The sequence below is a fragment of the Triturus cristatus genome, chromosome 3_1 (genome assembly GCF_964204655.1).
Source record: "Triturus cristatus chromosome 3_1, aTriCri1.1, whole genome shotgun sequence".
NCBI lineage: Eukaryota > Metazoa > Chordata > Amphibia > Caudata > Salamandridae > Triturus > Triturus cristatus.
The window spans coordinates 1,051,998,473-1,052,025,129 of record NC_140583.1 but is presented as its reverse complement, the minus strand read 5'-3'; the positions used below and the strand labels follow the sequence as shown (position 1 = coordinate 1,052,025,129).

General features: G+C 39.8%; 1 protein-coding gene across 23 annotated transcripts in view; it reads right to left on the bottom strand.

Moving 5' to 3' along the window:
* The window catches only part of LOC146861496 (uncharacterized), a 299,073-nt gene that overhangs the window by 142,886 nt on the left and 129,530 nt on the right, over positions 1–26,657 (bottom strand). For 6 of the 23 annotated variants that reach the window (XR_014978992.1, XR_014978986.1, XR_014978973.1 and 3 more), the window contains one exon: positions 6,861–6,926. The exons of the other annotated variants lie outside the window; for them this stretch is intronic. Coding sequence is in view for 1 of the 6 variants with exons in the window: in XM_085645824.1 (XP_085501950.1) it covers positions 6,861–6,926 (66 nt within the window). In the remaining 5 variants the exon portion in view is untranslated. The remainder of the gene's footprint in view (positions 1–6,860; positions 6,927–26,657) is intronic. 23 annotated transcript variants of the gene reach the window in all.

Genomic DNA, 26,657 nt, shown 5'->3' with positions numbered 1-26,657 from the left:
ACGTGCCCATAGCCAGTTCTAATATCTATCTAACTATGTCCGTGTGTCCATTATGTATGCATGATGGCCCTGGTCCCTACCACATTACACTGTGCTGTTGACTGCGCACGCAACCATGTTACCTCTGGCAGTGGGGAAGACCTTGGTTATGTATCTTTGTCTAGGTCATTCTATGAGTATATGGGTAGAGACTGGATGATTAGAGTACTGCAAGGAGAGTGTATAGTGAATTTATAAGTGCTTCGGGATTGGCGGATTGATTGGATAAGTATATATGCCCAGAATCCTGTCTGCAAGATATTCCCAGCCCCACAGCTGGATCATTGACATACGGCGGATAGAATCTACGGAATTCTGTAAACTTAAGCGGAGTGGGCTGAGCAGGCGTACGCCAGCCAGAGGTGCAACTAGACCCAAATTTTGGGGGAGGCTGATAAATATTTCGGGGTGAGGGCTAATTCTTCCAGTCATAGGCAGAGTGGAGATGCAGGGGCTCTAAGAAGAGGTGAAATCACAACAAAGCCTCATATACAGGTAAATGGTATTTTAAAGAACTGTGAATTACTCGAGTGCCGCACAGAGAGCTGCGCACCCAGCGCGTTCACACTAGGGGGCTGCTCTGAGAGCCACGCACCCAGCGCGTTCACACTAGGGGGTCGCGCTTAGAGCTGCGCAGTTCGCACCCAGCGCGTTCACACTAGGAGGCCGTGCTGAGCGCCGCCTTAGGATCGCCACTCCAAACTTTTCTAAAAAAAAAAACAGTCCACTTCCATTAATTTATATTTGCCCCGAGGACCCCATCCCCTGGGGCTTGCTCAATTATTGAATGTTTTTATTGATCATCAGGAAGGGGGGCCACGTGGTTCCACTTCCCTTGTCCACTTCTGGCCCCAGGGACCTCATCCCCTGCGGCCTGGCCTCTTCGTTGGGGACCGTGGGGGAGCCCCAATGCCCCCACGCTCCACCAGCTCCCCGCCTCCTGCGGGAACCGGCATTGCTTTTGGGCAAGGGGAGCTGCTAACGTGCAGCTCCCCTTGCCAAAAGCAATCCTGTTTTGCTTCATTGAAGCGAGAGCAGGTTTTCCTCCTCTCGCTTCAACAAAACAAACCAGGGTTTGCTAAGACAGAGTGCGAAGCATGCTACAGCTCTGTCATAGCAAACAACAATGTCCCGGGGGTGGACTCCATGGGACTTTGTAGGGCTTGGCCCTGGATGTTGGCGGTCCCCAGGGCCATCAAGGGCTCCAGGCCCACCTCCCTCTATTTTCAAAACCCCGGGGAGGTGGTGGTCTCACGAGGCCCCCCTGCATATTTAATTAAAGCCCCGGGGGGGCAATACCCAGGAATTGGGGGGGCCTCGGAGGCCCCACAACAATTACAAAACAAGCCCCAGGGAGGAGGTGGTCCCCGGGTCTTCGGAAGGGCGGTGTGCCCTCCCGCACCTAATTTACATAGCCCCGGGGAGATGGCGTTCCCCGGGGCAGCAAAGGCCCCGCAGGCCCCCTCAATATAATTTTCGGATTGTCCCCGGAACCTGGCCCGCCCTGGGGCTCATTTAAATGAAGTGGCGAAGCCCCCCGCTTCATTTTTTTTTTCATTTCATCCGGATTCACACACCCAGCGCGCATTCGGATGTGTTTTAAAAAAACAAAAATACGATTTTTTGGGTCTGGGGTCCTTGTGGGACCCCCCGAGTAAGACTAGGGGCTCAGGGTGTTTCTGCCCTGCCCATTTTCTTCTTTTTTATTCTTTTTTCGACTATTTTCTTGTGACTCAGTTCTACCGAGTGACAAGATGGCTGCCAACACTTCCTGGTTTGGAGTGTTGGCAGCCAATCAAAGTGAAGCTCGTGGTCGTGGCAGCCAATCACAGTGAAGCGCTTGTTCGGGAGGGTGCACGAACCCACCGCTGCCCGAGATATCGAACCTTTTCTTTTCTTTATTTCTCAGCAACTACTGAACGGATTTACACCATTTAAAAACAAAGTCGCTTTCTGAATCAAGCACTACCTTTTTGCCAAATTTGATGTAATTCCGTTCAGCACTTCGGGTTGTAGCCTTGGCTAAAGTTTACTATGGGAAATTGATTTTTTTGCTTTTAGTTTTTTAATTTCTCAGCAACTACTGAACAGATATATACCATTTTAAAAAAAGGTCACATTCTGAATCAAGCTCTACCTTTTTGCCAAATTTGATGTAATTCCGTTCAGCAGTTCGGGCTGTAGCCTGTAATAAATTTCCTATGGAAATTAACATGGAGAAAACACTTTTTGGGACCCCCCTTTTTTCTCAGCCCCCGCTTGATGAAACACCCCAAACTTTCAGGATAGCAGCTGACCTGGATAGACCTTTGTCTTCGAGAATTTCGTGAACATTCGTCAAACGACGCCAAAGTTATTAGGAAATCAAAAAATGCTTTTCCTACGTAAACTAGGTTCTAACTATAACTACCTACTAGCGACTGCCAGTAGGATATATAATATATATATATATATATATATATATATATATATATATATATATATATATATATATTACCTACTGGCGGTCGCCAGTAGGTAGTTATAGTTAGGACCATGTTTCCATAGGAAATCTCAAAATTCTATTTTGAATAATTTTGGTGCCGGTTGACGAATCCTCGCAAAATTTTTAAAACTAATGGGGCGCTCCGCTCAGCTCCTACCCTGAAAGTTTCGGGGTGATTCGTCAAGCGGGGGCTGAGAAAAAGGGGGGGTCCCAAAACACGTTTTCCCCATGGATTTTTCCATAGGGACTTTAGTCGCAGCTACAGCCCGAACGGCTGAACAGAATTATGTGAAATTTGGCAGAGAGGTAGCCATAAGGTCCATGAAGTGCCTTTTGCAGGTTTGGTGTAAATCTGTTCAGTATTTCCTGAGAAATTAGCATTTAAATCAATATATATATCTGTAAGCGCGCAGCGTGCGCGCACTGAGCAAGTCCTGTGCGCGCACCCTGCCGCGCGCGAGCGCACTTCTGATTGGTTGTTAGATGTCAGTAAACATTCGAATCGGTGGAAATCAGGAAGCGGCGGCCGCCCTTTTGTCTCTCGCATAAAGAGGGGGTGATAAACAAAGGGGGAGAACGTGAAAAGGGGGCAGAGTGGGGAGATATTGACCCACTAGGCATTGTAAGGGGGTCACAGTAGGACCCTGTAGGGCAAAAAAAAAGATTTATATTTTGGAAAAAAAAATCGCCGAGTGCGCGCAACCAGCGCGCACCCGAAATTTTCTTTTTTTTTTTAAAAAGAATAAACAATCGCATTTAAGTGATTAGATATAAGGTGGCTCTAAAAAGAGCCCTTGTGTTTATTGTGTGTTTTTTGGTACCTACAAGTAAGTACCGATGCAGAGTCTAAAGTTCAAGAGGAAGACTCTGTTGCCTTCATCAGTGAAGTGTACACCATCTCCTCTATAAATGTCTTGCATGTTGTAACGCAAGTTGTTGTGGTATATAGAACCCATACCATAGTCTCTGAGGAAAGCAGAAATAGATTTGTTGACGTGCTTCCTTGCTTTGTCAATCTGTGGACAAAATTGGTTGGACCAGTTTCACTTTTGCCTTTGGCATATATTAGAATATACAAAGGCAGTTTGTGGAAAAAGCGACATCAATTGCACAAAGGTGTCCTTAATAAGCATTTCTAGACCTACCCCAGTTAAAGTGCCTAGGTCATTACCACCACAGTGCACAATAAAAAGGTTAGGCTGTGGGAGATGTAGAAAGGTTTTCACCAAAGGCATTAATTGGTGCCACTTTAACCCTCTCTGACCAATCCATTTAATGTCTACATTTGGCAAAGCAGGGTCTCTCACCATACCTCTTTTTTCTGCAAACTTTTCACTCCAGAAGACATAGCTGTGACCTACAATCCACACTGTAAACATCTTCCAAGGAGATCTGGATGCACTCAGGAGGTGTCTTTCAGTAGAAAGGCAATATGAAATGAAAGACAGTTGAAATATGGAGGCACACATACTTTTTTTTATAAAAAGAACTCATTGGCAGATTCAAACCATTTTACAGTTAAAACTAGGCTGTATGTTTAAATTTTTAAAAGCATGTTTTGTATTGGTTCAGAAAAATGTGTTACCACAGAACATTACTATGGATTTGCTGTTAGGTTTGAAAAGTCAAGCACTCTGGCTCTTTGGATATGAAACATTGTCGGCTGAACTTCTGACCTCTCTCCTCACAGCAGTGTTCTATGAGCTGTTGCTATGGAAGCAGGCAGAAGTCAAGTTGGGGGAAGGGTACATTTGGAAAGGGGTTGAAGTTTTCAACCAATAGAAATGTGTGATTTTATTTGAAAAAAAAGTGGGAAGCACTGAGATTTGAAATTAACATGTATATGTGTGAAAAAAGAGAGGGAAACATTGCCATTTACTGGTTCTGGAGAGAGGAGAGAGGTGTAGAGCTCTGATATTCTGACTCTGATAGTCTGCTGTTTGAGTGCCACATTTCTTAAACAACTAACTAATTTTAAAGGTGAGTTATGAGTTTGAGAGGGAAATTATGTGGTGATTTTTGAGATAAATATTAGAATTGTGAATCTTCTTCAAAAGTTATGTTTTACATTTTGAGGTTTGGGAGATATTTAACTGTTTTGAACTTGTAAGATATTATGGAGTATGTTTTCACCATAAGTTAATGTGTACTGGTAACAATGAGGAATACTGTTTTGTGCCTACCATCAAACCATGAGTCTGTGTGCAGAGAAGAATTGTTGACAGAGATTTAATTTGTGTTGCTGTTGAAAAGTAAGACTTTCAGTTGAAAGAAAAGGACAGCTTCTTTTTAATTGTGATGGTTAGGATTTAGCAGAAATCACTTTGAAAGAAAAGAGAGGAAAATGGCAACACATTTGAAATTAGCATTAGTTCTGTAAGAATTGCAGTCCCAGGAAAGGGGCAGCCTGTGTTTTGTGCCTACCAACACAGCATGAGTCTGTGTGCATATAGGAATTGTTGTCTGAGATTTAATTTGTGAAGTTGTTGTTCTGTAAGGATTGCAGACCCAGGAAAGGGGCAGCCTGTGTTTTGTGCCTACCAACACAGCATGAGTCTGTGTGCATATAGGAATTGTTGTCTGAGATGTAATTTGTGTTGCAGTTGTTCTGTAAAACATGCACTTGCAGGAAAGGGACAGCTTGTTTTCTTCAAATGTGGTGGTTAGCACTCAGCAGAAAACACTAAAACGCAAATGAGAGGTAAAAGCTAAAATATTTGAAACCAACAGGGTAGATTTCCCTTTCAAAATAGCAAAGGCACAGGTAGTTGCCATATGTTCTGGTAACAATGAGGAATACTGTTTTGTGCCTACCATCAAACCATGAGTCTGTGTGCAGAGAAGAATTGTTGACAGAGATGTTTCAAAGGTGTGCTGAAACTATGCACTTTTACATACATCCCAGCAGTCTTCATGCATTTCTCTTGCACCAGACAAAAAACAGTCTCTGTGTGCTGTTTCAGATAGCACTGTGTAACGCAAACACATTCAACGTCACCAAGGCACATTTCCTTTGCTCAAGTGTAGTCACTCACCCAGATTGCACATGCTCATGGTATGAAGTAGCTGTTAGGACATGTGCTCTTTTCTGCCTCTGTGATCTACAAGGAAAATGTGTCAGGCTGTAACAGTAATTATCACTTGCTCTACCACAGTAGTAAATGTGCTTTCAAATTGCCAATCAAATTCTGTTTTCTGCTTAGAAGCACACCATGAGGCTGTGTGCGCACAGGAATTGTGGCCAGAGATGTAATTTGTGTTGCAGTTGTTCTGTAAAACATGCACTTGCAGGAAAGGGACAGCTTGTTTTCTTCAAATGTGGTGGTTAGCAGTCAGCAGAAATCACTAAATCGCAAATGAGAGGCAAAAGCTAAAACATTTGAAACCAACAGGGTAGATTTTCCTTTCAAAATAGCAAAGGCACAGGTAGTTGCCATATGTTCAAAACTGAAAATAACCCTTAGCACACATGCACTGTTACATACATCCCAGCAGTCTTCATGCAGTTTTGGAAGTCTCTTTGCTCATCTGTCTTGCACCAGACAATACACAGTCTCCAGAAACACACTCTTGGCACACACGCAGCAGCTTCTCCAACACTCCCATGCGTAGTACTCAGCTCTGTGTGATGTTTCAGATAGCAGTGTGTAACGCAAACACATTCAACGTCACCAAGGCCTCATTTTCTTTGCTCTAGTCTAATCACTCACCCTGTAACACATGGTCATGGTCTCAAGGAGCTGTTAGGACATGTGCTGTTTTCTGCCTCTCTAAATGATAAGGAAAATGTGTCAGGCTGTAACAGTAATGTGGTACTATCCAGGAACACTGTTTTGTGCCTAAAAACACAGCATGAGTTTGTGTGCATAAAGGAATTGTGGGCAGAGATTTAATTTGTGAAGTTGTTGTTCTGAAAGAATTGCAGTCCCAGGAAAGGGGCAGCCTGTGTTATGTGCCTAAAATGACGGCATGAGTCTGTGTGCGCACAGGAATTGTGGGCAGAGATTTAATTTGTGAAGTTGTTGTTCTGAAAGAATTGCAGTCCCAGGAAAGGGGCAGCCTGTTTTCTAAACTCAAATTATCCCTTAGCACACATGCACTGTTACATACATCCCTGCAGTCTTCATGCAGTTCTGGAAGTCTCCTTGCTCATCTCTCTTGCACCAGAGAATACACAGTCTCCAGAAACACACTCTTGGCACACATGCAGCAGCTTCTCCAACACTCCTATGCATAGTACTCAGCTATGTGTGATGTTTCAGATAGCAGTGTATAACGCAAACACATGAAAACATCATCAAGGACTCATTTTCTTTGCTCTAGTCTAATCACTCACCCAGGTTGCAGATGCTCATGGTATGAAGTAGCTGTTAGGAAATGTGCTCTTTTCTGTCTCTGTAAACTATAAGGAAAATGTGTCAGGCTGTAACAGCAATTATCACTTGCTCTACCACAGTAGTAAATGTGCATTTAAATTGCCAATCAAATATTGTTTTCTGCCTAGAATCACACCATGAGGCTGTGTGCGCACAGGAATTGTGGGCAGAGATTTAAAGTGTGTTGTAGTTGTTCTGAAAGACTTGCACTTGCAGAAAAGGGGCAGCTTGTTTTTTTCAACTGTGGTGGTTAGCACTCTGCACAAATCAGTAAATCACAAATGAGAGGCAAATGGTAAAACATTTGAAATTAATGAAAAGCTTAAAAAATATTTTAATGAATTATAATTACAAAAAGGAATTTTTTTTAAGTTTCTTGCAGGTTTCTTGAGCAACAGTGAAAAAATAAAAAAATGCCTTTAAGGACAAGAAAGAGGAAAGAAAAGCAACAACAAGTATATCTGGACAAAACTGGGAAAAAAAAATAGGAGGAAAAGCTTCTGATGGAAAAAAGAAAAACTCTACTGGTAAGAAAACTAAAGTTTTCTTTAAAAATATCTTCAAAAAAACAGATAATGGCAAAAATAAATGTAAAACAAACAGTGTTTTATGTACAAAGCAACAACAGAGTCAACACCAAAAAAAAAAGCTAATGTACAATCAGAAGTAAGTAAAACTAATTTAACACGAAAATTAGATTTTAAAAACATTCGTCGAAAAATGTTTCAGAGAAGAGTGATGTTAAATTTGCTAAAGGATGTGAAAAAATATAAGAAAAAATCAAAATTTATTAAGAATTTTTTTTTATAGAAAATATTGTAAGTAAGGCTTTGGAAATAAAAAGAAAACTTTTTATTCTAATTTTGAATAGGATGCGTAGATTAGATAAATTAGTCAATGCAATGAAGTCACAAAGCAAAAGGAAAAGAGAAGTGAAAAAAAGTAACTTTTGTAAAGTGTTCTTGGGAGAATGGAAGCACAGTTCAAGTACTGAACCATTTTTTAATGAAGAGACTTATCTTCAAAGTAATAGTTTGTTGCATGCAGTTGACACCAATGGTAGAGCATATGAAGTTAAGGATGGTTGTGTGATGGAAAAAGATAAAATGGTCCCAAGAAATGAGGAAGAAGTAATGGCTGTGGAGGCTATGGGGAGACGTCCAAAAGCCCCAGTGTACACTTGGAACTGTAGTAGTATTTGTACTGTGCGTCAGGAATCTATTGATAAATTACGTGACTTTCTAAGAGAATATAGTAAAAAGAGTGTAAAACAGAAGATTAAGGTGCTTCAAACACTAGATCCATGCAGAGTGAGAGAGAATACTGGTTTGCAAGGACATTCTCTGGCTTGTCTATCTAGAAAAGTGTGTAAAAGTGTTTTTCATCATTTTAGGATGCTGGCTGTTCATCATACTGAAATGAGAAAGTTTGTGAGAACATTGTATTTTGCTAAAAGTCCAGCAGTAAAGTTAAATGAGTTAAATAATGCTCTGTTCCGTGGATCTGTATCAGATGTAGTGAAGGTTACCGATGAGATTCAGTTTTGTTACTTTGGTCCAGAACAAGAAAGTGCAGAAAAGGACACAGTTAATGAGGAAAATGAGGAACAGAATGAAGAACTCATTATTACTAAAAATTTTGAGGATGAAATGACAAAATTTACTATCATCTCTAATGAAAGACCAAATATTACTTGTATTTGTTGCCGCAGAAGCCATTATAAAATTCAAACAAGGAATGTTGATCTGTATAAAAAAAGTGAAAATGAAGATAATTATAAGTGGAAGGATTTTGCAACATATATATTTCTGGAAAATTGTTTTGAATTGGGTGAAGATCAGCGTATTTGTAAATACTGTTATAATAAGTTAGAAGAAAATAGAATGCCGACCAGAGCTGTACATAATAATTTAGAATTGGATGCTATTCCTGCTGAACTTTCTGATTTAAATACATATGAGTCTATACTCATTCAATGTGTTCATCCGTTCCAGACCATAGTACGTATGGAGCCCAAAACTGGTAAATTACCTCCTTCAGATTTACTGAGAGGTTTAAAAGGAAGAGTGGTGTATTTGCCATTGGATTTGAAAAAAAATATGGAAACTATTGATGCAGATACTTTGGAAACTGAACCATTAGTTATTCTGGTTAATGGTGTACCTACAAAAAATAAGAAGATTTGGCAGGAGCTGGTAGATGTACGGAAAGTACAAAGAGCAAATTTATATTTGAAAAGGAATAATAAATGGTATGAATCAATTTATATAGATGAAGAAGAAGAAGATTTACAAGAAGACACAGAAACACCAACTGGACAAATTGAAAAAGTGGACAAGTCAAAAGAAGAAGAAATTTATGAACATTTCAGCATACATCCTCTTCATTCAAAAGAAGTTATGGGAGACACTATTGATCTGTTTCAGATGAAGAAAGCAAAAGGAACTCCCGTGAGTGTATGGGAGAAGAGCTTGGAAGCTCAATGTTTTCCCCAGCTGTTTCCTACAGGAAAAGGTGGACGATACGATGAACGCCCAGAACAGATTCCAGCTTCTGAGTATCGGACTACAAGATTATATGCAGAAGATCCAAGATTTCGTAAAAGTATTCCTTATTTGTTCCATCTTTTATTTGAAAGCGACTTGTCTGCACTATCTTATGCAGTAAATCACATTTTAAAAAGTGGAGTACATCTACATAATGTGTCTGCTAAGGATTTTATGGACAAAGTGCAGCACCGAGATGATCATTTGGAAACACAATTGATCAATCTGATGGCTTGTCAGCGTGGGACAAATGAATATTGGTACCGACGCCATGTAGAATTAAAATGCATGTTACGGAATTTAGGAACTCCTACATGGTTCGTAACCCTAAGCTGTGCCGAGTACGCTTGGGATGATTTATTGGATTTTCTACGAGAGGCAAATTCAAACATTAAAAACATTGAATACAAGACAGCAGGAGAACTGTGCTCATTGGATCCGGTTAATGTCGTAGATATTTCAATCATAGATTTGAGGCTATGATGTCCTTCATCTGCAATAAAAAAAAATCCACCTCTTGGAGAAGTAGTGGATTTCTTTTGGAGAAAAGAGTACCAAGCAAGAGGTGCTCCTCATATTCATATGCTGTTGTGGATCAAGGATGCCCCAAAATTTGGAACAGATGCTGATGAAGCAGTGTTATCTTTCATTGAAGAATATGCAACATGTGCTATACTTAAAAGCACAGAAGAGAAAAAGTTAAAAGAGCAAATTTTACGTTTCCAAAGTCATCGGTGTGGAAAATACTGTCGACGGAAGTACAAGACCAAAGATAAATTCTACACAAAGTGTCGATTTGGATTTCCTAGACCTGTTCTTTCAAAAGGAAGAGTCAACAGTTTTATGTCAGCTGTGCGACATACTATAACCAGAAAACCTCCCAAAAATACATACAATCTAAGACGAAAAGAAGAGTGAAAATTTATAAATGACTACAACCCAGTCATTTTAACCATGTGGAATGCTAACATGGATATTCAGTATGTGGCAGACAATTCTATTGCTGTTGCTCGGTATGTCACATCTTACATCACTAAATCTGAGAAAACAGAATTGAAGGAAATGTGGGAAGAGATTTCTCACGAGAAGACTGTCAGTAAGAAGCTGTACAGTTTCAGTTTAAAGATGTTATCGCATCGAGAAATTGGATCCTACGAATGCTCAGATAGGTTATCATCTGCAAGTCTTTACTCGAAATCCAGAAGAATAATTTGGGTCAGTTTAGGCCTTGCAGGAATGCGAAATCGGGTACTGAAATCTGTTGGAGAAATTGGATATTTGGCCGAGAATGACCCAGAAAGTACAGATATTTTGAAAACAAACATGTTGGACACATATTACCCAAAAAGAAGTCATCATCTTGAGAACATGTGTCTCTATGAAGTGCTGCAGAACTACATTTTTTCACGGAAAGCCACAGAAGACATCAACAATGGAAAATATAAAGTCATTGGTGAGGAAGGATGTTTGGTGAAGCAAACAAAAGGAAGTTTGATAAATCACAGGAAGCTGAGTTGCGACACTACTGACAAAAAAGGAATTTTACTACTTGGCTCTTTTACAGCTGTTTAAACCATGGCGTTCAGAGGACGAACTACTGGGAGAATTTCAAAGCTATGAAGATTCTTTTAATGCTAGCAAAGACAGCATAGAATGCAGTACTTTCACAACTTATGTCCAAATGTTAAATTAAGAAAATGAACAGGAAGCAAAAATTGCAGCTGAAGTAGCTAGAGACAGTTCTCAAGACAGCCAAAGTTCAGAAACACTTAGTCAAGATCCCCTAGGACAACCAATCGTAGAAAATGAAGCTGCAGTAGCCATGACTGAAGTAGAAACGGCTATGAATCAAGCACAGGAAGATTCAATAGACTTACTAAATCTGGAACAACAACTGAATGAAGAACAAAAACAAATTTATGAAGAAGTCACCAAAAAAATTGATCATGGATTACTACATGAAAAAAAACAGTGCTCATGCACATCATTTGAACCAATCAGGATGTATGTGAGTGGACAAGCTGGAACTGGTAAAAGTTTCTTAATAAAAGTCATCAGAAGCTACCTACAGCAAAAAACAGCTTCAAATTTGTCTTGTGTGGTAACTGCTCCAACTGGGTTAGCAGCCTATAACATAAAAGGAATTACCTTACATCGCTTGCTAATGTTAACAGTGGAGCATGAGAACAAAATAGAATACCACAAGCTAACTGGAGAAGCATGCTTCGAAGTTTCAAGAGTGTTGAAGAAGATGCAAGTTCTCATTATTGATGAGGTGAGCATGGTATCAAACTTAATGCTTGCCTTTGTGCATTTAAGAATGCAACAAATTCTTAAGAGAGACTATGACGTGTTATTTGGAGGTAAACACGTCATAGTTTTTGGAGATCTTTTACAGCTCACTCCAGTTAAAGGACAACCCGTGTTTAATACTGTCACACATGAAGATACGAAGAAGTCATTAGGAAGCATTGGTAGTGCGAATATTTGGTCGTTCTTTGAGTACAAAGAACTCACTACCAATATGAGACAAGCAAACGATGAAGATTATGCAAGTATTCTGAAAGATATCAGAATTGGACTACTCACAGAAGTTGGCAAAAAAGCATTACAGAGTAGGATGCTACATAATTTATTTCCAAATGAAGAAATAGTTGCAGAGAAAATATACAAGAACATTGCTGAAAAAAATACTGTAATCTGCTTAATGCCAACACTACGTGAGTGCTCAATATTCAATGAGGAACTTTTGAAATTGGAAAAGGAAGAGATTAAGAAAATGGAAGCAGAGGACAAAATTCAGCATGAAAGAATTACTATTACATTAACAGGCAAACTGAAAAATAAATTGGATTCACTAGAGAAGAACATTTCCAAAACAGCTGGATTAGAAAAAAATCTATATGTTTGCATGAATTGTCGAGTGATTTTAAGGAGAAATTTGGATGTAGAAAAAGGTTTAGTGAATGGAGCTATGGGAAGAGTTGTGGGTTTTATTAATTACCAGAAAAAAGATGGAATTGAATGTTTAAAAATAAAATTTGATCAGATAGAAGAAGTTATAGACATTTGTCGTTGTTCAGTTCGTTTCATGCTTGTGAAAGACTTATATGTGCGTAGAAAGCAGTTTCCATTTTCTCTAGCATATGCTGTAACTATTCACAAGTCTCAAGGATTGACTGTAGATAGTGCTTTTGTAAACATTGGTTCTACTGTGTTCAAAGAAGGTATGGCATATGTTGCTCTGTCACGAGTAAAAACATTATCTGGTTTATTTATGATAGACTTTGATGACTCAAAAGTTAGTGCTGATAAAAACTGTGTAAAGGAGTATAATAGATTAAGAAGAACCTATGCTCCTCATTTAGGTCAGTATCCTGTGATTGAAAAACATGTTGTTTCTCGGAAAAGGAGATTTGAAAATATCTGTAATGTGGATGAACAGAACAAAAAAAAAAAGGACAGTGATGTGATAGCAAGGAAAAAGAAAAAGGACAGTGTTGAAGAGGTTGTTGGTTGCCATTTTGAAAATAGCTCTGGTGTCAACTGCTATGCAAATGTAGTGCTGAATGTTGTATTTTATCTTGAAAAGTTGCAAGAACAGATAATAGTAAATCATGGAAAAAGATTGTGTTCTCTGCTGAGTCTCCTTTATGAGAAGCTGAGTAATGATAAAACTAAAATAGAAAGTGCTTCTGATGTTAGAAATCTTTTAGATGTATGTTCTGGATCTACACAGTTTAAAGAAAATGTCCAGCAAGATGCACAGGAATTCTTAATATACATACTGAGCGTACTTGAAGATGAAGGAGTAGAAGTAGAAAACTTATTTGGTGTCTCTTATGAATGGGAACATTGCTGTGAAAACTGTATGAACACATGCAGCACTAATGTTGATTCAGAAAGGTTCATATTTTTACCATTACCACAAAGTAAATCAGTGACTTTTAGTAAATTAGTTAAAGATGCCAATCACAACATGGAATGTTCTGAATGTAAATCTGACATGTTTTCCACGTTATTTTTACAGAAATATGGTCAGTATGTAATTTTAATGATGCAACGTTGTAGAGCTGATCGTTCAAAATTGGATACTTTAATAAAGAAGTTTATAGGACAACAATTATCAATTTCTGGAAAAACTTTTGTAACAGTTGCAATAATTTTTCATGAAGGACCTACTGTAACTTCTGGACATTACACAGTTTATCTTAAATGTGAAAAAGGCTGGACACTGTGTAATGATTCCCAATTGATTTTCAAGCAACGTTTGCCTTATGATTTACCCAATTCTTACTTAATTTTTCTGAAACCTACATTTTGAAAAGTAAAAACTGCATCTGAAGAAAGCATTTTTTGTAATTTTAAAGGATTATAATTGAAGATGTCACTTAAAAAGGATTTTGAAATTACTATTTGGCCTAAAGGAAAAGTAATAAAAACAATTGTGGACTCCTTTGACAGAAATTATTTTGGCATGTGTGCTTTTGCGACAAGGTTTAAAGACGGTTTATCTAGAAAATTTTTATTCATCTAGAAAAGTATTTGTAATATATATGTAATATTTCTAACAAGGTATATTTCAGTGAGGATAGTTTTGGGGCTTTTTTTAAACAATCTTTCAGATTGTTTTTTTTTGCCCGCTGTTAAATGATGAATACAATTGTTTTCACTATTTTAAGTGAAAATTAAAAAATTCTGAAAACAGCAAAAAAAGGGCAAAAAATTGCTTTGTTAAATATGTAAAAACATGTAATGCTTTTTTAATGTATTATTGAATATTAATACTTTTTTTCTTTTTTTGCAGAACTAGAAAGAAAAATAAAAAAAAGAAAATCTGTTCCCTTGCAAATTACTAAAAATATTTTTTTTCAAAATAAGTTATTTTTTAAAAAAATAAGTGAAAAATATTTGTATTTCTCAATCCTCCCTTTTCATGCTTCCATTTCTTCACCTCTCTTTGTACATTAAATTAAAAAAAAAAAAAATTAAAAAACATCCTAGGATGCGCGCAGGGTGCGCGCACCCCAAAATAAATAAATAAATAAATAAATCCCCCCGAAATTTTTGGGGGTTTAGTTTTTAAGTGGCTCTTAAAAGAGCCCTTGAGTTCATGTAGGGAAACAGGAAGAGAAAAACGAAAAAAAAGAAAAAACATCTATGGCCTACTGCACTCATGCGCATCAAATTTTCTCTGAATGAGATCAAGACTGGTCTCACCCACAGAAATAAGTCGACCGCAATCAGTGCAGCGTGTGGACAACCTCGCCAAACAAGGTGGTCCAACAAGAGGTGTAGAAAGAGGTGAAGGCACCATCGCAGTAGAAGTGCTAGCCTGAGCTGCCGAAGATGTGCTCGGCTGAGCTGCTGCAGATGTTGTCGGCTTAGCAGGTGGAGGGTTTGCTCCAGAAGCTCGACGAAAAGTCACTGGATGCATTTTGTCAACATGCCTCAACATAGTGTGAATGCTAAAAGAATACTTCTTGTTAGGATTCCCACGTGACAAGACTTTTTGACAAAGTACACAAGTAACTTTCGGTGCATTCACCTTTTTTTGTCCCTCTGGGAAAGTAAAAAACTGCCATATAAAGCTGTCTTTCTGCTTCCTGTTCCTTTGCCTCTCAAGAGTGTCCTGGTCACTGTCTGAAGATGGTTGCTGTTCAGCCATTGTCTCTCAACAACAGAATAGCTACTTCTCCAATGGAATCAGAACTAATAATGAGAGGAGTAGGTGTGGTTTGGGAAGAATCTGGATCTGAAAGTACTTCAAACCAATCAAAAGTGATGATTCATGATCACATGACTTGCCATGAGGGGATTGGGTGGGGTGTTGAAACAATCAGAAACTGAAAGTAATGAAAACCAATTAGAAGTGTTGTTTTATTAAGCACATAACCCGAGGTGCGCGCACTGTGCAAGCTCCGAGCGCGCACCTAATGATTACGCATGCGCGAACGCGTAGGAGCGCATGCGCATACGTCATATGCGCGTACGTAACGCGCATACGGAGCACACGCGTATACGCGAACGTAAACACGCGTAATTTAAGCGTATGCGGAAGTGAACCGCGTGGAGCGAGTACGACGCATGCACGCATGCGTACGTACGCACGCATGCGTACTGGGTGCACGCTCCCAGCGCGCACTAAAACGTATGTATGCGTACGTAAATAACGTACGACGGTATTCATAAAAAACTTACGAAAACGTACTAGGTGCACGCTCTGAGGGCGCACCCCAAGAATTTATATAAAAAAAAAAAAATGGAGAAAAATTAATAGAAAAAATTAAATATACTGTTCAACTTTATCCTAATTGAAAGTTAAAAAAAAAAAAAAAAGGATACAGATAATATATAAATGAATACATAGGATTTAAAAAAAAATATATATATATATATAATTTAATAATTCAAAAATTAGCATTTAAAAAACCATACAAATTCACTGAAAAAACCATAGGTTTCACACACGTTATAGTTAGGAATTAGCATTTAAAAAACCTTGCAAATTCACTTAAAAAACCATAGGTCTCACAAACGTTATAGTTAGCTGGACATTTCTCTCATAAAAAACCATTGAAATTTCCCCGTTATAGTTAGTACAGCTAACTATAACTTGCGCGACCGCAATCCACTGCTGATGACGTCACATATTACATCACTCATGACATGGTCAGTGACATCACTCATGACATCACTGATGACATCTCAAATGACATCACTGATGATGTCACTGTTGAAGACATCAATGTGATAAATTACCACATCTTCTCACACTCTTATAAAACCTTTGAAATACCTACTGAAAATTACACAGTTCCATTGTCAAATCCATAAATAATGCAATACTAATAACTGCATACCCAAAAAATAACTTTTAGGTCTTCATTCACCTCCACACACTCACCTGTACAGTCACTCATAGTTACATTCAGACCATAAAAAAGTGATCATATGAATTTATACATAAACTATATAGACACTCACACACTAACAATCATCCATAGAGGTACTCTCACACCTAGACATTCATGCAAATAATCACACTGCCATTTACTCACCTATGCAGTTATACACACTCAAGTTCACTCACTCACAAAAATAGTATCATATTCTTATGCTCTATTAGAATCATTGACAAAAGTACACATTCATCCATACAGTCACTGTCACAATCACACACTCTCACATCTAGCCACTTATATACTCTTACACACATATATAATGCCTTTTACATATTTAGTTAGTCACAACTATACCACTGAGATATACATTCAAACCATAACACACCCATACATACACTCACTCAACCATACACTCCTTCAGAGATGCATTTTAAATAACATCCAGTCATAGAATCACACACTCACTCATCTATGCACACTCACACACACTTTACCCACACAAACACGCAGGAACTCATACAGATACTGAGACAAGCAATCAATAATCCATATAGACACTTATAAAGCTATTCACAAAACCATGCCACCACTTATACACCAACACACAGACACATACAAAACATTTATACAGTTTATGCACTAGTCTGAAGTAAGATGCAGTTAAAGGACTCACTTGTCGAGTTAGTTACGCAACACAGAAAATCATCCCTTTACACACTTGTACACCCACTCATTCTTTAACAGGCCTTTCCCTATATTTATAAATTTTTTTGCAAATTAAATATTCACTGGGTGACATCATCAGTGACGTCATCAGTGATGTCATTTGAGATGTCATCAGTGATGTCATGAGTGATGTCACTGACCATGTCATGAGTGATGTAATATGTGACGTCATCAGCAGTGGATTGCGGTCGCGCAAGTTATAGTTAGCTGTACTAACTATAACGGGGGAATTTCAATGGTTTTTTATGAGAGAAATGTCCAGCTAACTATAACGTGTGTGAGACCTATGGTTTTTTAAGTGAATTTGCAAGGTTTTTTAAATGCTAATTCCTAACTATAACGTGTGTGAAACCTATGGTTTTTTCAGTGAATATATATATATATATATATATAGAAAGGAAGGGTTATTCCAGTTGTGGACTGTTTCATCCGTTCCAGCTACCCTACCCTTTTCTTCCGCGTCCCATGGGTTCTTTCCCAGATAAGACTATTATATATTTTTTCTTATCCCGAATCGTTGTGATGTGCACTATATCAATTGTTTCTTCCTTGCATTTCTTGAATCTTTAAAAAAACTGTTAGAACATTGTACTGCTTATGTTTGTTTAAACCATGGTTCAGCCGTTTAGATTTAGCAGTTCGCTGTAATACATTATTATGTCAGGCACATTCTGAGTTCGTTAGAAATACATTTTATTTAGTGGATTATCAGCCTAATTTAATAGGGGCACTATGCCGCCAGTATATTTATGTAAAAACAAAGGGTAAAAAGACTGATTCATCCCCGCTTAATGTGCAAGTTTGATCGCCTGACTACATGTGATCTGGTTGTTTATCATGATTATTTGAGCACTATTTGCCGTTTATAGTAATTACATCGATTCGCCCAGATTACGTTTGATGCAATATGATTACAGACAAAGGACCATAGGTTTATAATAACGAAATTTAGATATACACATACTTTACATTTAATGTGTGTCTGTATTGTCAATACCGACTGATCTATTCAGTATAATATATAACGTATTATTTGTTTTTTGACATTCAGACATGGCCGCTACATTTGCAGGTCAAGACCATTTGACAAACAGTAGTCTTTCTTTTATGTTTGTATCTATAAAGATTCCTTTGAAATGTACACGACTTTGTGTGAGCAAGACAGCTTGTCTGTCGAAACGCGTTACCGTGGTGAATAAATCTTGGTTTTCCCTGAGTGCGAGTCCTTCTTCGAAGAAGTTTGCTGTGTGTGATATATATATATATATATATATATATATATATATATATATATATATATATCTCTCTTCACAAAAAGTTCACCAGATTCGAGGACGCACTCCGTAGCAGAGAAAGGTAACACCTTTATTTGGGAAAACATGCAGCATCACATCCTGATTGAAGTCCCCGGCCTGACACGTTTCAGGGAATCCTTTCCCCTTCCTCAGAGGCCCCCATGAGCAGCTCCAGGTTGCGTGACTGCTTTTCACTCTGCGTGCTTTAATTCTTAATTGGCCTCCGGTGTGCCCTTGATAGTTCCTTCTGTTGCACGCTGGTTATTGCAGTCCTAATTTATAATGAATTCCCCTCCAGTGGGTTAAGTTGCTCATTTCGATTTCAGGACAAATTCAGCAGCCCCTTGTTGAGCCTCCAGATGGTATGCTGTATGTTCAATGAATTCCTCTGCTGCGCCGAATTGGAGGAACAAGATTTTCCCCCACACGGACCTCTTTGAATAATCCGGGCGGTGCGATCAAATGCACGGCCTGGAGACGTCGTGATTAATTGCCTTCACAAAAAGTTCACCAGATTCGAGGACACACTCCTTAGCAGAAAGGTAACACCTTTATTTGGGAAAACATGCAGCATCACATCCTGATTGAAGTCCCCGGCCTGACACGTTTCAGGGAATCCTTTCCCCTTCCTCAGAGGCCCCCATGAGCAGCTCCAGGTTGCGTGACTGCTTTTCACTCTGCGTGCTTTAATTCTTAATTGGCCTCCGGTGTGCCCTTGATAGTTCCTTCTGTTGCACGCTGGTTATTGCAGTCCTAATTTATAATGAATTCCCCTCCAGTGGGTTAAGTTGCTCATTTCGATTTCAGGACAAATTCAGCAGCCCCTTGTTGAGCCTCCAGATGGTATGCTGTATGTTCAATGAATTCCTCTGCTGCGCCGAATTGGAGGAACAAGATTTTCCCCCACACGGACCTCTTTGAATAATCCGGGCGGTGCGATCAAATCCACGGCCTGGAGACGTCGTGATTAATTGCCTTCACAAAAAGTTCACCAGATTCGAGGACACACTCCTTAGCAGAAAGGTAACACCTTTATTTGGGAAAACATGCAGCATCACATCCTGATTGAAGTCCCCGGCCTGACACGTTTCAGGGAATCCTTTCCCCTTCCTCAGAGGCCCCCATGAGCAGCTCCAGGTTGCGTGACTGCTTTTCACTCTGCGTGCTTTAATTCTTAATTGGCCTCCGGTGTGCCCTTGATAGTTCCTTCTGTTGCACGCTGGTTATTGCAGTCCTAATTTATAATGAATTCCCCTCCAGTGGGTTAAGTTGCTCATTTCGATTTCAGGACAAATTCAGCAGCCCCTTGTTGAGCCTCCAGATGGGATGCTGTATGTTCAAAGAATTCCTCTGCTGCGCCGAATTGGAGGAACAAGATTTTCCCCCACACGGACCACTTTGAATAATCCGGGCGGTGCGATCAACTCCACGGCCTGGAGACGCCGTGATTAATTGCCTTCACAAAAAGTTCACCAGATTCGAGGACGCACTCCGTAGCAGAAAGGTAACACCTTTATTTGGGAAATCATGCAGCATCACATCCTGATTGAAGTCCCCGGCCTGACACGTTTCAGGGAATCCTTTCCCCTTCCTCAGAGGCCCCCATGAGCAGCTCCAGGTTGCGTGACTGCTTTTCACTCTGCGTGCTTTATTTCTTAATTGGCCTCTGGTGTGCCCTTGATAGTTCCTTCTGTTGCACGCTGGTTATTGCAGTCCTAATCTATAATGAATTCCCCTCCAGTGGGTTAAGTTGCTCATTTCGATTTCAGGACAAATTCAGCAGCCCCTTGTTGAGCCTCCAGATGGGATGCTGTATGTTCAATGAATTCCTCTGCTGCGCCGAATTGGAGGAACAAGATTTTCCCCCACACGGACCACTTTGAATAATCCGGGCGGTGCGATCAACTCCACGGCCTGGAGACGTCGTGATTAATTGCCTTCACAAAAAGTTCACCAGATTCGAGGACGCACTCCGTAGCAGAAAGGTAACACCTTTATTTGGGAAAACATGCAGCATCACATCCTGATTGAAGTCCCCGGCCTGACGCGTTTCAGGGAATCCTTTCCCCTTCCTCAGAGGCCCCCATGATCAGCTCCAGGTTGCGTGACTGCTTTTCACTCTGCGTGCTTTAATTCTTAATTGGCCTCCGGTGTGCCCTTGATAGTTCCTTCTGTTGCACGCTGGTTATTGCAGTCCTAATTTATAATGAATTAACCTCCAGTGGGTTAAGTTGCTCATTTCGATTTCAGGACGCGTCAGGCCGGGGGCTTCAATCAGGATGTGATGCTGCATGTTTTCCCAAATAAAGGTGTTACCTTTCTGCTACACCCTCGAATCTGGTGAACATTTTGCGAAGATATATATATTTATATATATATATATATTATCTACTGGCGGTCGCCAGTAGATAGTTATAGTTAGGACCGTGTTTCCATAGGAAATCCGCAACATTCTATTTGGAATAACTTTGGCGCCGGTTGACGAATCCTCACGAATCTTTCAAAACTAATGGGGCGCTACGCTCCGCTCCTACCCTGAAAGTCTCGGGGGGATTCGTCAAGCGGGGGCTGAGAAAAAAGGAGGGTCCCAAAACGCGTTTTCCCCATGCATTTTCCCATAGGACCTTTAGTCCGAGCTACAGCCCGAACGGCTGAACAGAATTACTTGAAATTGGGCAGAGAGGTAGTCCTCAGGTCAGGGATGTGCCTTTTGCAGGTCTGGTTTAAATCTGTTCAGTAGGTCCTGAGAAAATAGCATTTAAATCAATATATATATCTGTAAGCGCGCTCCGTGCGCTTACGGTAAGCTTACCGTACGCGTACGGTGCCGTGCGCGAGCTCAATTCTGATTGGTGGTTACATGACTGTAAACATTCGAATTGGTCGAAATCAGAAAGTATCGGCCGCCATTTTCTGTCTCTCGCACTGAAAAACAAAGGTTGATAACATGAAAAGGGGGCAACGAAGAGAGTTGCAGACCCCCTAGCATTCGTCAGGGGGTTCACGAAGGACCAAAAAGTATAAAAAATAAATGTAATAATTTTTAAAAAAAATCGCGGAGTGCGCGTACGGTAAGCTTACCGTACGCGTACGGTAAAAAAAAAAAAAAAAATAAAGAATTAACAATCACATTTAATATATAAATCTAAGGACCCCCAAGGGAGAAAAAAAAATTGATATTTTGTAAAAAATGGCGAGGCGTGCACGGTACGAAATGCGCAACGAGGGCGCTCGGTGCGCGAAGCGCACCGAGTGCCCACAGCGCGCGCACTGTGCGCCAAGCGCACCGCGTGTGCAAAAATTAAAAATAAATACATAACTTAGCATTTAAAAAACCGTACAAATTCACTGAAAAAACCATAGGTTTCACACACGTTATAGTTAGGAATTAGCATTTAAAAAACCTTGCAAATTCACTTAAAAAACCATAGGTTTCACACAAGTTATAGTTAGCTGTACATTTCACTTGTAAAAAACCAATGAAATTCCACGTTATAGTTAGATCAGGTAACTATAACTTGCGTGACCGCAATGCACAATGTGTCATTTCAGATGTCATCATGGATGTCATGAGTGATGTCACTGACCATGTCATAAGTGATGTAATATGTGACGTCATCAGCAGTTTATTGTGGGCGCGCAAGTTATAGTTACCTGATCTAACTATAACGTGGAATTTCATTGGTTTTTTACGAGTGACATGTACAGCTAACTGTAACTTGTGTGAAACCTATGGTTTTTTAAGTGAATATATATATATATATATATATATATATATATTACCTACTGGCGGCCGCCAGTAGGTAGTTATAGTTAGGACCTATTTTCCATAGGAAATCCGCAGCATTCTATTCCCAATAAGTCTGGCGCCGGTTAACGAATCCTCGCGAAATTTTCCAAACTTTTGGCCAGCTCCGCTCCGCTCCTACCCTGACAGTTTTGTGGTGATTCGTCAAGCGGGGGCCGAGAAAAAAGGGGGCCCCAAAACGCGTTTTCCCCATGCAATTTCCCGTAGGATCTGTTGTCGCAGCTACAGCTCGAACCGCTGAACGGAATGACACCAAATTTGGCAAAGAGGTAGTCCTCAGTTCAGACTCGTGCCTTTTCCATAAATGGTGTGAATCCGTTCAGTAGTTCCTGAGAAAATTAGAGTTAAAAGTACATAAATATCTATGGCCGCGGAGGATCCGCGGACCATACACGCACCAAACGCGCACCCTCCCCGAACCGAGCGCGCACCCTCCCGATCGCGCACTGAATGCTAATTGGCTGTCGAGTGTCTCTCTACATTCGAAACCAGGAACTGTTGGCGGCCATTTTCTGCCTCGGTAGAAGCGAGGTGAAGAAGCAAGGGGAATAAAGTGTGTAAAACATATAAAAGGGGCAGAGTGGAAATACTCTGACCCTCTAGAGGTGCTTAGGGGGTCTCAGAAGGACCCCCTGGGGCCCCCTTAAAAAAAAAAAAACGGCAAAATGCACGCACGGTGCGCGCATCCTATCGCGTTGGGTGCGCGGATCCACGGAATTTTTTTTCAAAAGACAAGAAATCTTTGGTTGTATGACTACTTTGTACACTGAAAGGTAGGGTGTATATTTCTGTTTTTTAAAGGTATGATTCTTATTGGTTAACAAAAACAGATTGTAAGGAACATTATATATGATTAGCTGATATGTTGAAAAGTGAAGCACACTTCCTCTCTTGTGTAGGAACATTGTGTGCTGAACTTCTGACCTGTGTGCTTAGTGCAGTGTTCCATGACCTGTTTCTATGGTAACAGGCAGAAGGCAGATTGGGAGAAGGGTTGAAATGTATTTCAGTTGGAAAGGGTTGAAATGTTTAACCAATAGAAATGTGTGTTTGCTTTTGAGTTTATGTGTGAAGGATTGTGATTTGATGTTTACATGTATATGTGTGGAAAATGAAAGGGAAACTTTTCCATTCTTTGTTTTTGCTGAGAGGTGCACAGTGCAGAGATTCTGTAAAAGAAAATATGGCGAGTGACTGAAATACTTCTTAATCTACAAAAGAACTTGAAAGATGAGTTATTTAATTGTGAGGGGATGTATGTAGACTATTTTGATTTTAATCAGCCTAATGTATTTCTCCTGCTAAAGTGTAGGGAGTACTTTTTTTCTCTACAATCGTATTGACAGTGTGTGTGCATGTAGAAACCATTCTGTGATAAGCATTTGTGTTTTTCATGTGTTTGCAGACAGATAACTGTGCTGTTTTTATATTTTGGTAGAATTAGAAACCAGTCATTGTTTATGAATTTGTGAAATGAGTTATGTTATGTTTCTATACTAAAATGTAGTACTTCTTCTAGATGAAGAAATGTGTTTTGGTATAGTGCAAGGGATAGTGTTGTTTGTCTAGAATCACACAGTGAGTCTGTGTGCATTTGGGAACCACTGTGAGAGAAGTATTTGGTAACATTGTGTATTTGCTGACAGATAATTGTTTTAACCTGTCATGTTGTGAAGTTTTAGTAGTATTAGAAGACAGTTATGGCTTATGATTTGATTAAATGAGTCAGGCTTTGACATAAAAGTGCAGTCCTGAAATATGTAGATTGTGTGCAGTTCCCTTACCACTTGCACTGTAGTGAATGAGTTTTGGTAAACTCCTAGGGATAGTGTTGTTTGTCTAGAATCACACTGTGAGTCTGTGTGCATTTGGGAACCACTGTGAGAGAAGTGTTTGGTAACATCGTGTATTTGCTGACAGATAAGTGTTGTAAAACATGTCATGTTGTCAAGTTTTAGTAGCATTAGAAGACAGTTATGGCTTATGCTTTCATTATATGAGTCAGGCATTGACAGTAAATTGCAGTTGTGAAATATGTAGATTGTGTGCAGTTCCCTTACCACTTGCACTGTAGTGAATGAGTTTTGGTAAGCTCATAGGGATAGTGGTGCTTGTCTAGAATCACACTGTGAGTTAGTGTGTATTTGGGATCACTGTGAGAGAAGCATTTGGTAACATCATGTATTTGCTGACAGATAACTGTTTTGAAACCTGTCATGTTGTGAAGTTTTAGTAGGATTAGAATCCAGTCTTTGCTTATGCGTTGATTAAATGAGTCATGCTTTGACACTGATGTGGTGTACTTAAATATGTAGATTGTGTGCAGTACCATTAACTCTTCCAGAGTAGTGAATGAGTTTTGGTAAACTCCTAGGATAGTGTTGATTGTCTAAAATCACACTGTGAGTCTGTGTGCATTTGGGTAAGGATTGTGAGAGAAGCATTTGGTAACATCGTGTATTTGCTGACAGATAACTGTTTTAAAACCGGTCATGTTGTCAAGTTTTAGTAGCATTAGAAGCGAGTCTTTGCTTATGCTTTGATTAAATGAGTCAGGCTTTGACACAAAATTGCAGTCCTGAAATATGAAGATTGTGTGTAGTTCCCTTACCACTTCCACAGTAGTGAATGATTTTTGGTAAACTCCTAGGTATAATGGTTGTTGTCTAGAATCACACTGTGAGTCTGTGTGCATTTGGGAACCACTGTGAGAGAAGCATTTGGTAACATTGTGTATTTTTTAGCAGATAACTCTTTTAAAACCTATCATGTTGTCAAGTTTTAGTAGCATTAGAAGCTAGTCTTTGCTTATGCATTGATAAAATGAGTCAGGGTTTGACACTAAGTTGCAGTACCATGTACTATTCTCTTCACTGTGGCAGAACTGAAAATGTAAAAGTTTTACCTAAGCACTGTCCTAGAAGTAGTCTGATTATTTAGTCAGTTTCTAAGTACCAAATAGATTGCTTCAAATGTCTATGCAGTATGCATGTAGTGTTCTAACATACTATACACTTGTCTTTTACACCTTCAATTCCCTAGTCAGTATCCATACACTTCCAGGAAACACCCTGTCACTCCCTTTGCAGTCCTCTAGTGACCCATTCAACACCATGCACTAATCCATTCACTGTGCCAAAACCCAAACACTTATAAATTCACCAAGACACTCTCTTTCCAGTACTCTAATGATTCAGTCACTGCCTAAGTATTCATGCACTGAATCAGGCCTTAGCACATGGACTTCTTCAAACCCCTATCCACTATGCATGCAGTCCTCTAACCACCTATACACACTTGTCTTTCACACCTTCAATTCCCCAGTCAGTATCCATACACTTCCAGCAAACACCCTGTCACTCCCCTTGCACTCCTCTAGTGACCTTATTAAGCATCATGTACTAATCCATTCACTGCGCCAAACCCTAATAAATTCACCCAGGCACTCTCCTTGCAGTACTCTAATCATTCAGTCAGTACCCAAGTACTCATCCAGTGACCCAGGCCTTAGTATATGGACTGCTTCAAACCCCTATCCACTATGCATGCAGTCCTCTAACCACCTACACAATTGTCTTTCACACCTTCAATTCCCTAGTCAGTATCCATACACTTCCAGAAAACACCCTGTCACTCCCTTTGCAGTCTTCTAGTGACCCATTCAGCATCATGTACTTATCCATTCACTGTGCGAAAACTCAAACACTTATAAATTCACCAAGATACTATCTTTGCAGTACTCTAATCATTCAGTCAGTGCCTAAGTATTCATGCACTGAGCCAGGCCTTAGCACATGGACTGCTTCAAACCCCTATGCACTATGCATGCAGTCTTCTAACCACCTAGACACTTGTCTTTCACACTTTCAATTTCCTAGTCAGTATCCATACAGTCCAGCAAACATCTTGTCACTGCCTTTGCACTCCTCTAGTGACCCATTCAGTACCAAGTACTAATCCATTCCCTGTACGAAAAGCCTAGCACTTATAAATTCACCTAGGCACTCTCCTTGCTGTACTCTAATCATTCAGTCAGTACCCAAGTAGTCATGCAGTGAGCCAGGCCTTAGCACATGGACTGCTTTAAATGCCTATGCAGTATGGATGCAGTCCTCTAATCACCTACACAGTTGTGTTTCACACCTTCAATTCCCTAGTTAGTATTCATACTCTTCTAGCAAACACCCTGTCACTCACCCAGTGTGTCTCCTTATAGTACTGCAATCATTTAGTCAGTTAGCATGTAGAGTTGTAGTGAGGTAGGCTTTAGGGCATGAACTGCTTCAAAGCAGTATGCACTATGCATGTAGTGTTTTAACCATTGTCACACTTGTGGTTCAGGGACATAGTTTCTTAGTCAGTATTTATATAAAATGTGTTTGTACAGTAATGGAATAGTATAATTTTGAAAGTTATTAACCCGTTCGACGCTTGTGACGGAGCGGTTCCGTCACGTGCGTCGGTTGCGCTGTGCGCA